This window comes from Talpa europaea (genome assembly GCF_964194135.1).
Source record: "Talpa europaea genome assembly, chromosome: 7".
NCBI classification, from domain to species: domain Eukaryota; kingdom Metazoa; phylum Chordata; class Mammalia; order Eulipotyphla; family Talpidae; genus Talpa; species Talpa europaea.
Window position 1 is genome coordinate 63,533,212 of NC_140074.1, and position 14,967 is coordinate 63,548,178.

Sequence of the window (14,967 nt, forward strand, 5' to 3'; positions counted from 1 at the left end):
GGGCCACTCGGGTTCCTAGATGCCATCGTCCAGCCCTTTGGCACAGCTTGCTGCTTAGCTCTGTAGTCACCCTTCCGTGACCTCGAGGCCCATACCCAGAGGTGTCTGCACGTCTTTTCCCTTTAGCTTTGAGTAGACATTACAGTAGGATTTTCTGTTCCCAGAAGCAAACACATGGCCTAACCGGTCCCTGGATTATAAAAATGAGCAATACTACAACGGAAGACATCCCCAAATGAGGCTCCACAGCCCCATACCCAGCAGCAGCAGGTAAGAATGATTTGCTTCTTTGTCCTGGGACAGAGTGCTCACCCCACACCCCAAAGGAACTGCTTGGCCCAAAAGATGGAGAAGATGAGCAGCAGAGTGACGCTGAGGATGACGGCCATCAGGTAGGCAAAGATCCGGAACTGAGGGTTGCGGAAACATTCTCTCAAGGAGTAGTGGCTGGGGATGGGCACAGGCCTGGTGGCGGGGGCTGTGTCCTGTGGGGGCCCCACCTGCCTCCCGAGCTCAGGGCCTAGGTCCAGTGTGTAGACCCGTGGCTGGCGCAGGAAGTAGCGGCTCTTGGGCTGGTCCTTGAGACAGAGCTGATGGCCCTCCAGGATGACATGGTGGGGCTCCAGGCGCAGCAGGGTGAGCATGGCAGTGTCCGTGGGCAAGTCAGTGACAGGCTGCCCAGAGGCCAGCACTGTGGGCTGGCGACAGAGTGGACACAGCAACCGGCGCCGGGCAGGCGTCACTAGGCTAAGGTGGGCCAGGCATTCCACACAGAAGGAGTGGCAGCAGTCCAGCACTTTGGGGGTGTGGAATGTGTTGTTGAAAGGGTTCCAGCAGACAGGGCACTCGGCCTCAGGCTCCCGGCTCCGCTGCTCAGCCATCCTCAGACCAGATGCCAGGAGGCCTGCCAGGAGGCCCACTAGAAGAAAGGGAAAAGGAGCAGAGGAACACCCATTAAGCTCTGTCCCTGTTTGTGGTACCATGCTAAGTGTTCTGTGGGTTGTTGGAACGTGTATCACCCATGTTTCACGAATGAAAAATCTCAGGTTCAAAAAGATTAAGGGATTTGTCCCATGTTACCCAATTCCTATGCTGTAGTTTGGTGCTCAGGGTGAAGGCCTGAGCTACCCTCCTGTTAACGAGGTGCCATAGGAGGAGACTGTATCCCCGTTTCGGCAATGGATATAAATGCTGCTTAGGCTCCATGTGATTGTCTTTGGTGGCTTGAACTTCAGGAATGAGGAGGGAGCCAAGGTCAGGTTTGTGCTAGTGGCCAGTGTTTCCTTCTCTGATAACCTCAAATTCCTGACTAGTGCACAGATGGGCTTTGTGAATTCCCTGGTCTGTCCCTCCTCTGAGGACAAATGCCAGGCCCTCCTTCCCTCCTCCCATTGGGCAACAGAGCCAACCCTCAAGAGCCCGTTGGCCTAATCTTTGTGTACTGCACTGGGTGGCCAGGAAGCCTCACCAAGACTTTTCCCCTTGACCTGGAAGCTTGGAGAGACTGCCTGCCCGGGTCCCCAGATCAGCCCTTCCAAAGCCTCCTCCCAATACTCTGGGCCCCTGGCTCTTCCTCCCTCCCTTTGTCCCTGGAACCCCGAAGGCACCCACCTGGGCTTCCTTGGTCAGGTAGACTACCCTGCAGGGCCCGAGGTACCAGTCCCTTCTCTCCTGAATCCACAAAGCTTTGGGAGACTGCCTTCTCACCACCAACCCTGGGGCCGTCTCCATGGCAGCGCACACGCAGCACCTGGCGCTGCCAGGTGGCCCAGGCTGCAGCCTCTGGAGCACACCTACCTAAAGTGGGGCCAGAGAGCTGCGCTGGTGGTGGTGGGGGACTGGAGTTCCCGCAGGGCATGACAGGCCGTGCCTAGGAGCCCAGGATCTGCAAGGTTGGGGGTGGTGCCTTCAACAACCGGAATCCCAGTCTGCAAAGGCAGGAGTGATGATTTCCTTTTTCTAGAGTGTGGAGAGTGTAAGTGAGCCTTCTGGGTTTCCTCTCTCCTGGGCCCTCATTTATTTTCTAAAATGGCTGAAACCTCCTTGTGGCGCAAAGGGGTTGCCCGCCCTGCCCTTCAGTTGCTATGAAATTCACCTACAGCACAGGCTAAAACTTTGAGTATCAGCTACAGCAAGTCCTCACCTACCCCTTTTTCTCTTTTAATGTGGCCAAGTAGCTGTAATCAGAACATGCACACCCTGCTGCCTTTGTTCTTAGAACACAATCAGCCTGGCAGGCACTGAACTCTGAGGTCTTAGGGAGTTGGGAAGGGGCGGGGCTCTCCTTGCTTCCCCATTTCAATCAGAAACGCTCACCTGGTCTCACACTGCTCATTTGAATAAGCTAAAGAGTAGAAGTGCTGGGGGAGGAAAGTTTTAAAAACACTCCTCTGTCCTAACCATTCAATTTGCAAATGGGTGACAAGAAGTGAGTTTCACCTAAGGTGACCCAGCTATTCCATGGGGACACCGGGACTCCCAGCCACCACTGTTCACTCATCCATTCAGTCCCCCTGCCAGAGTTTGTTGTTAGACAGTGTTTGCCTTCTCTTGGGAGAGTCCACAAGGCCATAATCTCCTGTGGTAGGAACCCGGGAACTGTGCAAGGGGGGGATGGGGAGCTGATGGAGCCCTGATAGGACACTATCAACCCTGACAATTGATACCCGATGCAAAACCTGTTTACACTCTCTTAGCCAGAGCTTCCTGTTTTCTGCTAGATCTGTGGCTCCTCTGTGTAGGGACAAGGAAATGAAGGCGTGCAAGAGGCTGGAAAAGCTCTGGCCCAAGCCAGAGTAGCTAACCATGGGTCCTTACCCGTGCTTTCTTCTGTGAACCATCTAGCCACCTACAGCAGTTACTGAGCTGCTGTAGGCTCACTCTGTGCCAGGTGTCATGTGAGGCACTGGGTAAATAAAAATGAACAACATAGACTTGGTCTTTTACCGCATAACATTTAGAATCTAGTGAGGGGGGTTTCCCTGGTGGCGCAAGGGATTAAGCACAGCACTGTGAAGCTGTCCACAGACTCTGCAGCACATGTTCTATGTCCAGCTGGCCAGGGAGCTACCCACATGGCGCAGCAGACCTCTCCTGTCTTGCCCACTGCTCCTCTCAGCAGTGTATTTCTGTCAGTCTGCCTGTTCTATTCCCTACTCTGTCTATGGTGAATCCTCTCACCCCCTACACCTCTGGCCTGTACCCAGTTCTTGTAGGCATAAATAAATATATCTTTTTTGAAAAAAAGAATTTAGTGAGGGAAAGAGACCCTTAATGAGTGATGGTCAATCAATCAATCCATAATTTTAATGAAAGCTATAATGGGCTGAAAGCAAAGTGGGCTTAGGGGGCTGGCTGCTTCAGAGGAGGCCACCAAGGAAGATTTCTCCTAAGAGGTGATAATAAAGCTGACGCTGACAGAGCAGACAGTCCATCCGGCCATGCAGAGTTGAGAAAGCGCCCCCAGGCCACAGCCTAAGGTGAGATAAAGCTCTGCTGGATTCAGGGAATGAAAAAGGCCAGGGTGACTAACATGTCCTGGGTGGGGCCAGTGAGAAAGTGGATTTGGATGAAGCAGAGTGGGGAAGCGCCCAGGAAAGAGCAATGCATCTGGATTTTAACCTAGGGATGAGCACGCGTCTCAAAGTCGACCTGATCCTATTTCCATTCTAGAGACACCATTCCAACACAGCAGAGAACAGACAGAGAGAGACAGAGTGGAAATGGAAGACCAGGCCGGGACAGTGACAGAGGTAAAAGGAATGGGGTAAAAAAACATCTCTGGAGATGGAATCAAAAGCACTTGCCAAGAAGCAAGGGACAGGAAAGATTCTGGAACCAGGTTGTCGAGGCTTGTGACCCCAGCTCCATTGCTTACTGGGGCTGTGATTCCAGTTGAATTGTTTAAACTCTCTGTGCCTCAATTTCTTCCCCTGGAAAGGAAACTAAAAGTAGTACATCAAAGGGTAGAGATAGAGCCTGGCAGCCAGTGAAGAATTTTCTGAGGAAGTTGGCATTACCCCTGCAAATGGATTTGAGAGAGAAGGTTCAATTCAAGGCCATGGAAAATCTTCTGCACTGAGTGTTGCTAAGTCCCTGAATTCCAGAGTGTCCTGATCACAAGTGTTCATTGGTACAGCGGGCTGTACCAATCAGCGGGCTGATTCAGCGGGCCCTTCCTGGAAACCAGTCCAGGGAATAATCAAGGTCTTGAGCAAAGATTCGATTACCAAGATACCAGTCAAAGCATTGCTCCAGCGTGAGATATTGAAAACGACCTAATTAGCCAATAGTTGGAGAATGATGAAATAAATTCTGTTCTATATATACAGAGAGACATTTTCTCTATCACATTAATATGGAAGTATGTCTGTGATATAATATCATTAAGTGGAAAGAACGAGTAATAAAATCATACTACATTATATCTGTATGCAATGGGAAAAAAACTGGAAAAACAAACACCAAAATGTCATGAGGGGTTATGTGGGGGGTGGGAGAGGGTAAGATTATAGCTTTTTTTTAAGTCTCTTATCTAAAAAGCCTAACTTCGTAAGCCTGTATTACTGCCTTTAAAGCTTCTCCCTTCCCCGCCAAGGCAGACGTGCATTTCTCAACTGCCATGGCAGAAGCTGTAGAGTGCTGTTCAGAAGAGCTGATGACACTTGTCCCTGGATCTTATCTGCCGTGGGCCCTCAGGAATCCACTATTGTTTCAGAATCTGCTGGTCAGAGTCCAATCCCTCCAGGAGAGACTGGCTGTGCATCCACCCACCACTCACCCCCAGGACACCTACACACCACCCCAAAAGCATCACCTTGGTCTCTGAACCAAGCCAGTGAGTCACAGACTCATTGTAGCATCATCCCAACATTTTCAACCTCAATAGACAAAGAACTAACATTGTTACAGCACTTCACAATTTACAAAGGACCCCCATCCTTGTTAGGATCTGGGGGTCATGGTTGCCATCTAAAAATGCCACCTGCCTTTTACAATTTTTTGCATTTGCATAAGGTCAATTAATTCTTTCAGACGCACACTGTGAAGGAGGTAGGATGAGGAAAAGAACGTGTGCGTTGTAACCGAACGTACATGCTGTGAAGTCTGGGACAAATGGCTGAACCTCTCTGAGCTTCATTTTCCTCTATAAAATAGCTTAATAATCCCACCTTCCAGGACTGCTGTGAAAAAGGAATAATGTCTGTGATGTGCCCAACAAAGCACAGCAGGTGTCTTCTATCCCCATTTTTATATTTTTCTGCCCATTTTGTAGATGGGGAAGTCAAGTCTCCGAAGAATGCAGTGGCCTGTCAAGGTTTAAAGAATGGCTGAACCTGAAAGATGATTCCAGAAACCCTGCCTCCCAGGCCAGTGTCCATCCCTGCCATGCTGCCTCTCAGGATCCTGAGCCCTGTGACCACCCTCCCTGCCCCTCGCAGGCTCCTTACCTGTACTCTGGGAGCCTCCTCCCTTGCTGAGTGCAGCCTGCCCGCCCGTTCGGTGCCCCGGGCCTGGTTTCCAGGCAGCTGTGGGCGGGGCTCATTTGCATGGGTCAGCTGGCTGCTCTTGGCAGCCTGTCTGTGTCAGGTTTTCCTCTTCCTTCTGATAATTGGACTGTGGGCTTATAGAGGACAGTTGGGAGCTTTGGCTTTATCTTCCTCCCCTGAGTCACTCTTGCTTTTTCTCTAAGGGAGTCGAAATCCATTCATCTGTGCAGGCCGTGGATCCACTTGGGTCAGCCTGTCCCTGTTCTCGCCCTCTATCTGCTGACCTCGTGGCACCTGCTGCCTTGACTCACGTATAGCCCGACTTTGGTGGGAGGCCACATGCGTCTCCCTCAAAGAGCTGCTGCCCTAGCCTGAGCCCCTACAGCCAAAAGACAAAGGACTCATGCAAAAACTAAGGAAAAAAGGTAATAATCCAACAGAAAAGCAATCAGGGAGAAGCATTTAAGCATCAGCATGAAGAAGCTAGGGTCTCAATCAAGTCAGTCCTGGCTCAGAACCTAGACTTCACTTACAGTAGTGGAGACTTGAGCAAATTAGAAAATGGGCATAATAATTTGATCTACTTGATTTACAGGTTAAGTCAAATAATGCACACAGCAATTATCACACAGTGCTTCACACTAGGCCACAGCAGTCAATGTCTCCTTAGAACTAGTCTCATAATTAGAAAAAGAAATGCAAATGGAATAGATAGGTGTTATTCAACCTTATTTATTGTTAGAGACATTTATACATTTAAATTCAAATTGAAATAAGATGCTGATTTTTTCCAATCAGACTGACCTATCAAAATAATAGTAGTTAAAAATGCCACTATTCTTGGGCCTCCCTGCTGGCGCAGGTGGTTGAGCACAGTGCTGTGAAGCTGTCCGTAGCCTCTGCAGTGCAGGTTCGATTCCGGCCGGCCAGCCAGGGAGATACCCACATGGCGAGGCAGACCTCTCCTGTCTCAACTGCTGCTCCCCTCAGCAATGTATTTCAGTCAGTCTGCCTTTTCTGTTCCCAGCTCTGTCTCTGGTGAGTCCTCTCACCCTCCTACACATCTGGCCTCTACCCTGGTTCTTGTATGTATAAATAAATAAATCTTCAAAAAAAGTCAGATAGTGAATATTTTTTTAAAATGCCACTATTCTTTAAAGTAGCAATAGCAGTTTTCTTATTTTAGTTTTTAAAAGATTTATTAATTTATGTATACAAGAACTAGGGTACAGGCCAGAGGTGTGGGGGGGATGAGAGGACTCACCAGAGACAGAGTGGGGAGCAGAACAGGCAGACTGACTGAAATACACTGCTGAGGGGAGCACTGGGTGAGCGAGGAGAGGTTTGCTGTGCCATGTGGGTAGCTCCCTGGTGGGGGATAGAACTCATGCTGCAGTGGCTTCGGATAGCTTCATAGGTTGCGTCTTTACCCCTTGCGCCACCAGGAAGGCTCCCATTTTTTAAAAAAAGATTTATTTATGCATGTAAGAGCTCGGGTATGGGCTAGAGGTACAAGGGGTGAGAGGATTCACCCGAGACAGAGTAGGGAGCAGAACAGGTAGATTGACTGAAATACACTGCTGAGGGAAGCAGCAGGCAAGACAGGAGAGGTCTGCTGCGCCTTGTGGGTTAGCTCCCTGGCTGGGGATCAAACTTGCTGCAGTGGCTGGTGATAGCTTGATAGTGCTGAGACTTGAACCCTTGCACCACCAGGGAGGCCCTGATTTTTTTTTTAAGATTTATTTATTTATTTATACAAGCACTGGGTACAGTCAGAAGCGCGGGAGGGTGAGAGAATTCACCAGAGCCAGAGCGGGGAGCAGAACAGGCAGAAGGACCGAAGCACACTGCTGAGGAGAGCAGCGGGCGAGGCAGGAGAGGTCTACGTGCCATGTGGGACCCTCGCCCAGCGGCTGGGGGTAGAACCAGCGCTGCAGAGGCTGCGGGCAGCTTTGCAACCCAGCGCTCAACCGCTGCGCCACCAGGGGAGGCCCGAGGCCCTGATTTTTTTCAATTGAGGTAGCATTGGTTTACAACATTCTACATGATTTAAAGATACAGGATCACACCCTTTGGGCCTGGTCAGCATTGAGATAAAAATAAACCTCACCCCTTTCCAGGTGACTAATCACCTAGCGATCAGATCCACTATCAAGATGGCTCCAGGTGGTCAAGGCCAGGGAGTGCTTTTCAAACAGTGGAAAATTTTCCTCAAGAGATACCCAGGAGAGATAGTGAGGCATCTCAGGAATTTGAGAGTTTAACTAATTTAGTTCCAACTTGGGAGGTAGAGAGGCCAGTCAGCCAGAAAAGCACCTCATAGAAGCAGCATCTTGGACCCGGGTGAGTGAAGAATCAGGAGACTGGGAACCCAGCCAAGGCCTGCAGTGAAGGCGCAGGTGGGAAGGACAGGTTTGGGGAGAAAGAAGTAGCTGCAGGCGGTGGCTGAGGACAGAGAAAAGGTAGGAGGCAAGTTTGCATCAGGTGATGGCAAATACCTCCCCCAGCTTCTGCTGAGGGCAGGGGCCAAATCTCCCTGGGGGGTGCAGTGTGATGCCAACCCAGTTGTCCAGAGTTTAGGACAGCCCAGGGCACAGGCAACTCCTAGAGATGGTTAGAAATACCAGCCCATGCCAGCCCCACTGAATCAGAGTTTGCATTTTCACAAGATCTCAAAGAGATTCGGAAATACTTTAAAGCTGGGAGGGGCCCTGATTTAAGAGAACTCTCCCCAGTATGTGCATTCATCTTCAGCTCTCTGACAACAAGAGAGCCCCGACAGGGCTGGCGCACCCCGCCTGGCACAGGCACCCCGGGCAGATCCACTTAGGCAGCATATGAATTTGTTTCACAAGGTCATGCAAAACCCTAGGGGCCAGGTGTGTTTCAGAGTTTTTCATATTGGGGGAGGTAATAGGATGCATTTACCGCGTGTTAAGTAACTCTCCCAGTGGGCACCCGGTAATCAAGTGAATTAATATTCTGCAATTTATTATGAATACATGACACCAAACAATACATGACACCATAAGCACCATAAAATCAAGACAGATTTGGTACCAAATTTAACCAAAGTCTATGTCTTCAGAGTGTGAAGATTCTAGAAGGGTGGATTAGGGTTATGAACTACCTTGTTTTATTTTCTTTGTAGAATGTGCCATGGACTGATGTTAGGAGAACTGAAATGGCAACATTCCCCAGCTCTTGCTCACATCAGAGTTCCCAGGAAGGACACGGTCTGGATATCCTTTCAAATATAAAGCCGTGCTCATACTTCCTCTGCAAGTGGCCACATCTGGCAATCCAATTTTGGTAAAATTAAGAATTTAGGGCCTCCCTGGTGGCCCACGGGGTTGAGCACCGCCCTGTGAGGCAGTCCACAGCTTCTGCAGCGCAGGTTCGATCCCCGGCTGGCCAGGGAGAAACCCACATGGCACAGCAGACCTCTCCTGTCTCACCTGCTGCTCCCCTCAGCAGTGTATTTCGGTCAGTCTGCCTGTTCTGTTCCCCACTCTATCTCTGGTGGATCCTTTCACCCACTGTATGTCTGGCCTGTATCCCAGCTCTTGCATGCATAAATAAATAAAATATTAAAAAAAGAAGAATTTATCCCAGATTTCTTCTTCTGTGGGCCCAACCAGAGTTGTGGTTTCTCGCCTGACTGCTCAGCAGCGTGAGCTTCACCACCGGTACCTGGGCTCAGTGCAGCCACCCAGCCGCCCAGCTGCTTGTGTGAACCAGCATCTTTGTAGGTACAGGGACCCAGTTTCCTAGATCTCTGTGTCCACCAGCTTCTGCAGTGGTTGAGAATCTGGGGGCCTGAGATGGCCAGGGTATCGGTGGGCATGGGGAGCACCCAAGGTGAAAAAGAGGCCATGGACTACCTGAATGGCCACCTGTTTTCCTACCTGGAGTGGGTGAGGAGCTTTGAGAGCAAAATCGGGAACACCTGGAAAAGAAGGGCCCCCCAGGTCAGGGACTGAGGGTATTACTTCAAGACCATGGAGGAGCAGAGGGCTAGATCTTGACAGATTCTATGGACAATGCCAGGTGTCTCTGCAGGTGGACAAAGCCTGTCTTGCTAGTAATAACTTCAGAGTCAAATACAAGACGCGGCAGCCACGTGCCTGTGTAGCAGGACATCCTTGGGCTCTGCAAGGTCACTGATGACACTCATGTCTCTCAACTGCAATTGGAGATAGGGGCCAACTCTCAAAGAGGAGCTGTTCTTCATGAAGAAGCATGAGGAGGGCCTCTCTGGTGGCACAGGGGTTAAAGTCTCAGCACTATCAAGTTATTGCCAGCCACTGTGGCCCCGGCCAGGAGCTGACCCCGGCCAGGAGATGACCCACTTGGCGCAGCAGACCTCTCCTGCCTCGCCTGCTGCTCCCCTCAGCAGTGTATTTCAGTAGATCTGCGTGTTCTGCTCCCACTTTGTCTCTGGTGAATCCTCTGACCTCCCCGACCCCCACTCCTCTGGCCTGCACCCCAGTTCTTGTATGCATAAATAACTCTTAAAAAAAAAAAAAGCAGCACAAGGAGGAAGTAAAAGGGTCTACAAACCCAGATTACCAACTCTGGTTTTGTAACAGGGACTGAAGCCAAAGACTGTTACAATTTGACTGTGGAGGATAATGCCCCAAAGCTCAGAACCTCAGCAGGCATCCGGGTCCAATATGAGGAAGCAGGCTCAGAGGAACTGGACAAATATTGGTCCTAGCAGACTGAGAGCACCACACACAGTCACCTCACAGAGCATGAGCTAGGAGCGGCTGTGACGACCCTCAAGGAACTGAGATGCACGTTCCAGGCCTTGGAGATCACCTGGAATCCATGAGAAGCCTGAAGGCCCGCTTGGAGAATAGTCTGAGGGAGGAGGCCTGCAATGCTTGCACACAGGGTCCCAGTGCAGCTGGAGTTGGAGCTGGCACAGGCCCAGGGAGAAGGGCAGTGCCAGACCTGGGAGTACAAGGCCCTGCTGAAGAGCAAGGTCAAACTGGAGGCTGCACCTGCTGCCTGCCAGAAGATGGGGAAGACTTCATTCTCCATGATGCCCTGGGCAGCAGCAACTCCATGCAAACCAGCCACAAGACCACTATCCACAGGACTGATGGCCAAGTGGTGTCTGAGACCAATGACACCAAAGTTCTGAGATATTCAGGCAGCAGAAGTGGGGGCACCCTTTGGGGAGCAGGTCACAAATAAATTCAGAAGTCAGAGAGAAAAAAGGACTTTGCCCATATATTAGACAGGAAATATCAGCACTAAGGCCGGAATCCTGAGCCTCCAACTGCTCATCTTCTGCGTCCCCTCCCCTGCCTTCCTCTGGGACAGTGTGTACAAGGTCTTGGGCAGCCCTCTCTCCTCTCTGTACCCCTTCTGTGTTTGCAGAGGACAGGCTCCAGCTGAAGGATGAAGGACCCGCCTCCTGTACTGCTTCCTGTGTTTAATTTTTTTCTAATTATTTTTTAATATAATTTTTTTTATATTTTTTTACATCATTGTTCATTTTTAAACAATATGTGCTTCTCCCCACCCCCCTCAGGTGTAATCCCCATAGAGTTTCCTTCACTAGTGCACCCGTGCACCATCACCTCAGTCCCCGGAGCTCCTCTGATCCCTCTCCCGCCACCCCCCTGCAGGATATCTCTGACTTATAATTGTCCATTTTTGCTTTGTTGTGTTTTTGTATTGTTATTATTTTTTTATACTGATGTCTTATTTGGTTCCCCTATAATCCTGCTATAAGTGAAACCATCCGATTTTTCTTTTTCTTTCTGGCTTATTTCACTGAGCATAATTCCTTCTAGCTCCATCCATGTTGCTGCGAATGACATGAGTTTATCTTTTTTGATTGCTGAGTAATATTCCATTGTGTATATGTACCTTATCTTCTTGATCCAGTCATCTATTTTTGGGCATGGGTTGTTTCCAGGTTTTACATATTATAAATAGTGCTGCAATAAACATAGGGGTACAGGTGCTCTTTTTAAAAACTCATCACCCAAAGCAAAGAAAGTCAAGGAAAAGATAAACACCTGGGATTTCATCAAACTGAAAGCTTCTGCACAGCAAAAGAGACATTAACCAAAACAGAGAGACACCCCACTAATTGGGAAAAAGTCTGCACTCCAGTCAACTGATAAGGGACCGATCACAAGGATATACAAAGAACTCACATGACTCAACAAAAACAAAATAAACAATCCAGTCAAGAAATGGGCAGAAGAACTTAAAAGACATTTCTTTTTTTTTTTAAGATTTATTTATGCATATGGAAAGGTCAGGAATGGACCACAGTGCAGGTTTTCTGATCCCATGTAGACCGGGTAAAGGAGGAGTCAGAGTCCTTAGTGGGTTTTTGCAGGTCTTTTATTGGAATTCACCAGGCATATGGCAGGCAGGGGTGCTGGTGGGCTGGGAGGCTGGCAGTCCTCCCAGCCCCCAGCAAATCCTCACTCTATCTGGGCTCTCTGGCCTTCTCTGCTTCTGCTTCTTTGCTTCTCTTCGGCTTCTTTCTCAGCTTCTGATGGCGTCCCGGTGATGCCGCCCTTAAAAAGCACAGTCTTAGCTCAGCTGAATCCCATCTACCTATGCCCACACCCTATTCCAGGTGCCCGCCATCAGGCATGCATTCAGGACAAGGATCCATCATCTATCCTGATGGCGGAAGGGCAGAAAAGCCTGATATTTTCTTTACCCTACAGCATGCAAGAGCCTGAGGTGTGTGAGGGTGAGAGAATTCACCAGAGACAGAGTGGGGAACAGAACAGACAGATTGACGGAAGTACACTGCTGAGGGGAGCAGTAGGCGAGTCAGGAGAGGTCTGCTGCACCATGTGGGATGCTCCCTAGCAGGCTGGGGAATGAACTCATGCTGCAGAGGCTGCGGATTTGCTTCATAGTGCGGTACTTAACCCCTTGCACCACCAGGGAGGCCCTAAAAGACATTTCTCCAAAGAGAAAATGCAAGTGGCCAACAGGCATATGAAAAGTGTTCAACACTCCTTATAATCAGGGAAATGCAAATTAAAACCACACTGAGATACCACCTTCACCAGTAAGAATGGCACATATCAAAAAAATAAGCAACAACAAATGTTGGTGAGGATGTGGTGAAAAAGGAACTCTCCTACACTGCTGGTGGGAGTGCAAACCAGTCCAACCACTATGGAAAGCTGTCTGGAAGTTCCTCAGTCTACTAAAAATGGAGCTACCATATGACCCGGCAATTCCACTCCTGGGGTCTACCCAAAGGACGCTTCCTGTGTTTAAAATAAATCGGGCACTGGATCAAGAAGATGTGGTACATATATACCATGGAATATTACTCAGCATTCAAAAAAGATAAACTCATGCAATTTGCAGCAACATGGATGGCGCTGGAAGGGATCATGCTCAGCGAAATAAGCCAGAAAGAAAAAGAAAAATACCGGATGGTCTCACTCATAGCAGGAATCTAGAAAACTTAAATAAGGGACCAGGAAAATGAATAACTATAAGAAAGTGAAAATCAAAATCAACAAACAACTATGAACCAGAGACACTCTATGGGGGGTGGGAGGTGGGGAGGGGAGGGATTGGGGTCAAAATAAGGGTGTTGCAATTGTATGGGGAATATAAAAATAAAATTTATCTTTAAAAAATTAAAAAATAAAATAAAATAAAATAAATCGGGCAGCTTTCTCCGGCCGGGCTGTGCATGAAGTGTCTGATCTTTCAACTCCCCCCTCTTCAGCCACCAGGGCCTCAGTAACTGGCTCCAGAAGACCCTTGGATCAAGCTGGGCACAATCAGGGACATCCTCATGCTTATTCTGAAGGCTTTGTCAGGATGAGGCTTGCCAGGAAGACCGTGGCAAGGAGTTGGCTGAGGCTTATTTGTCCAGGGAGCCTCCAGGAGGAGAAGACTGTAGGGTAAGTGATATAACCAGGCTTTTAACACCACAGCCTCTATGGCTATCACCTGCGTTCTTGGCTGTGCTAATGCAGGAGGCACTTGGGCGTGGGGGGCTGGGGCACGCATGCTCAATTGTCGACACCTGGAGTATGGTGCGTGCATGCCTAAGTGGGCACACCTGAGCCTAGAGCTCACCTATAAGAGTATGACTAGGAGAGGGAGACAGCTAGGAGAGGAGCAATGACTACGGAAGAGGCGAGGCCACGCTAGAATGCCAGAGAGCACCCCGAGAGAAAGCATCAAGATTCGCTGGGGGCTGGGGACTTGGTGGCTTCTAGTTTCCTGCCCTCCCCTGCCCCCTGCTGCCCTGCACCTAGTTTGCCATTATGAGGCTTCTAGGCCAGTGTCCATCCATTTTGTGAGGCTCTGCTGGCAACACTCGCTAAGGGACTTCTCAAAGAATTTTTAGCGGAAGCCAGAGACATACCCACCTCCGCCCTGTTCTGGGGCTGCAGCGTCTCATTTCTGCTCATCCTTGGGCTCAAGTTCTCTCACTTTTCTTTATAGACACGGTCTCTTCTCTGTGCTCCTCTCTCCAGCTGTGATTCCCTTCTCTCATGGGAGCTCCTTCTGCAACTTTTATTATAAGACGTGTCCAAAATAAAAAAAATTAGGAGAGGCAGATGAATATAATGATGGACACTTAAAAAAGATGCTTAGGCTTTCTTCTAGGGGCACCACCTGAACTTTATATGTTCCTGATGACAGCCCTAAGGGTCATTGCATCATTTCCATGGCACTGATGAGGGCACTAGGACCCAGAGAGAAGTCAGTCCCTCAAGGACTAGTGGTGAGATGGGGGTAGATTGAACCTGGCAGAGCTTGGGGGTAGAGTGCACACCTTAAACTATCACCCCAAATCCTACACATACAATAACCACTGGTACATCTGGATCATAGCTTTTCAGTGTCTTCACAGTTGTTTTATTTTTTTTAGTATTTATTTTTCCATACATACAAGAACTGGGGTACAGGCCAGAGGTGTGGAGGGGTGAGAGAATTCACCAGATACAGAGTGGGGAGCAGAACAGGCGGATGGATTGAAATACAATGCTGAGGGGAGAAGCAAGCAAGTCAGGAGAGGTCTGCTGTGCCATGTGGGTAGCTCACTGGCTGGGGTTAGCTTCATAGTGCTGCGTCTTAACCCCTTGCGCCCCCAGGGAGGCCCTCTTCACAGTTGTTTTAAATATAAATTATTGTAAATTATTATGAAATATGTCCTACTCAACGTACTGTTTTGTATTTTTTTCACTTATATCTCTACATCCTAAGTCTTCTCTAACCTTTTCTTCAGAATGAAAGTAGTCTTGCTTTTTGATTGGAAAAGCAGTGAAGGAAACCACAAACTGGCTTGTAGATGCATTAAAATGTCTCTGAAAGGAAATGCGAGGTGCTGCTAACACAGGTTACCTCTGGAGGGCGCCAGAGTGAAGGGAGCCTTCACCATGCAGCCTTTTGCCCTCATGTGACTATGTGAAAACATCTAAAAATTAAGTTTTTAAGGAAACTGATTCACCCT

General features: G+C 49.1%; 1 protein-coding gene across 1 annotated transcript; it reads right to left on the reverse strand.

Moving 5' to 3' along the window:
• Positions 1-308: 308 nt before the first annotated feature.
• Positions 309-887, reverse strand: RNF183 (ring finger protein 183; the record flags this gene model as incomplete). Its single annotated transcript, XM_084238167.1, has 1 exon — positions 309-887. Exon 1 carries the CDS (start codon positions 879-881, stop codon positions 309-311), a length of 573 nt encoding a protein of 190 aa, XP_084094293.1. The 5' UTR covers positions 882-887.
• Positions 888-14,967: the final 14,080 nt, after the last annotated feature.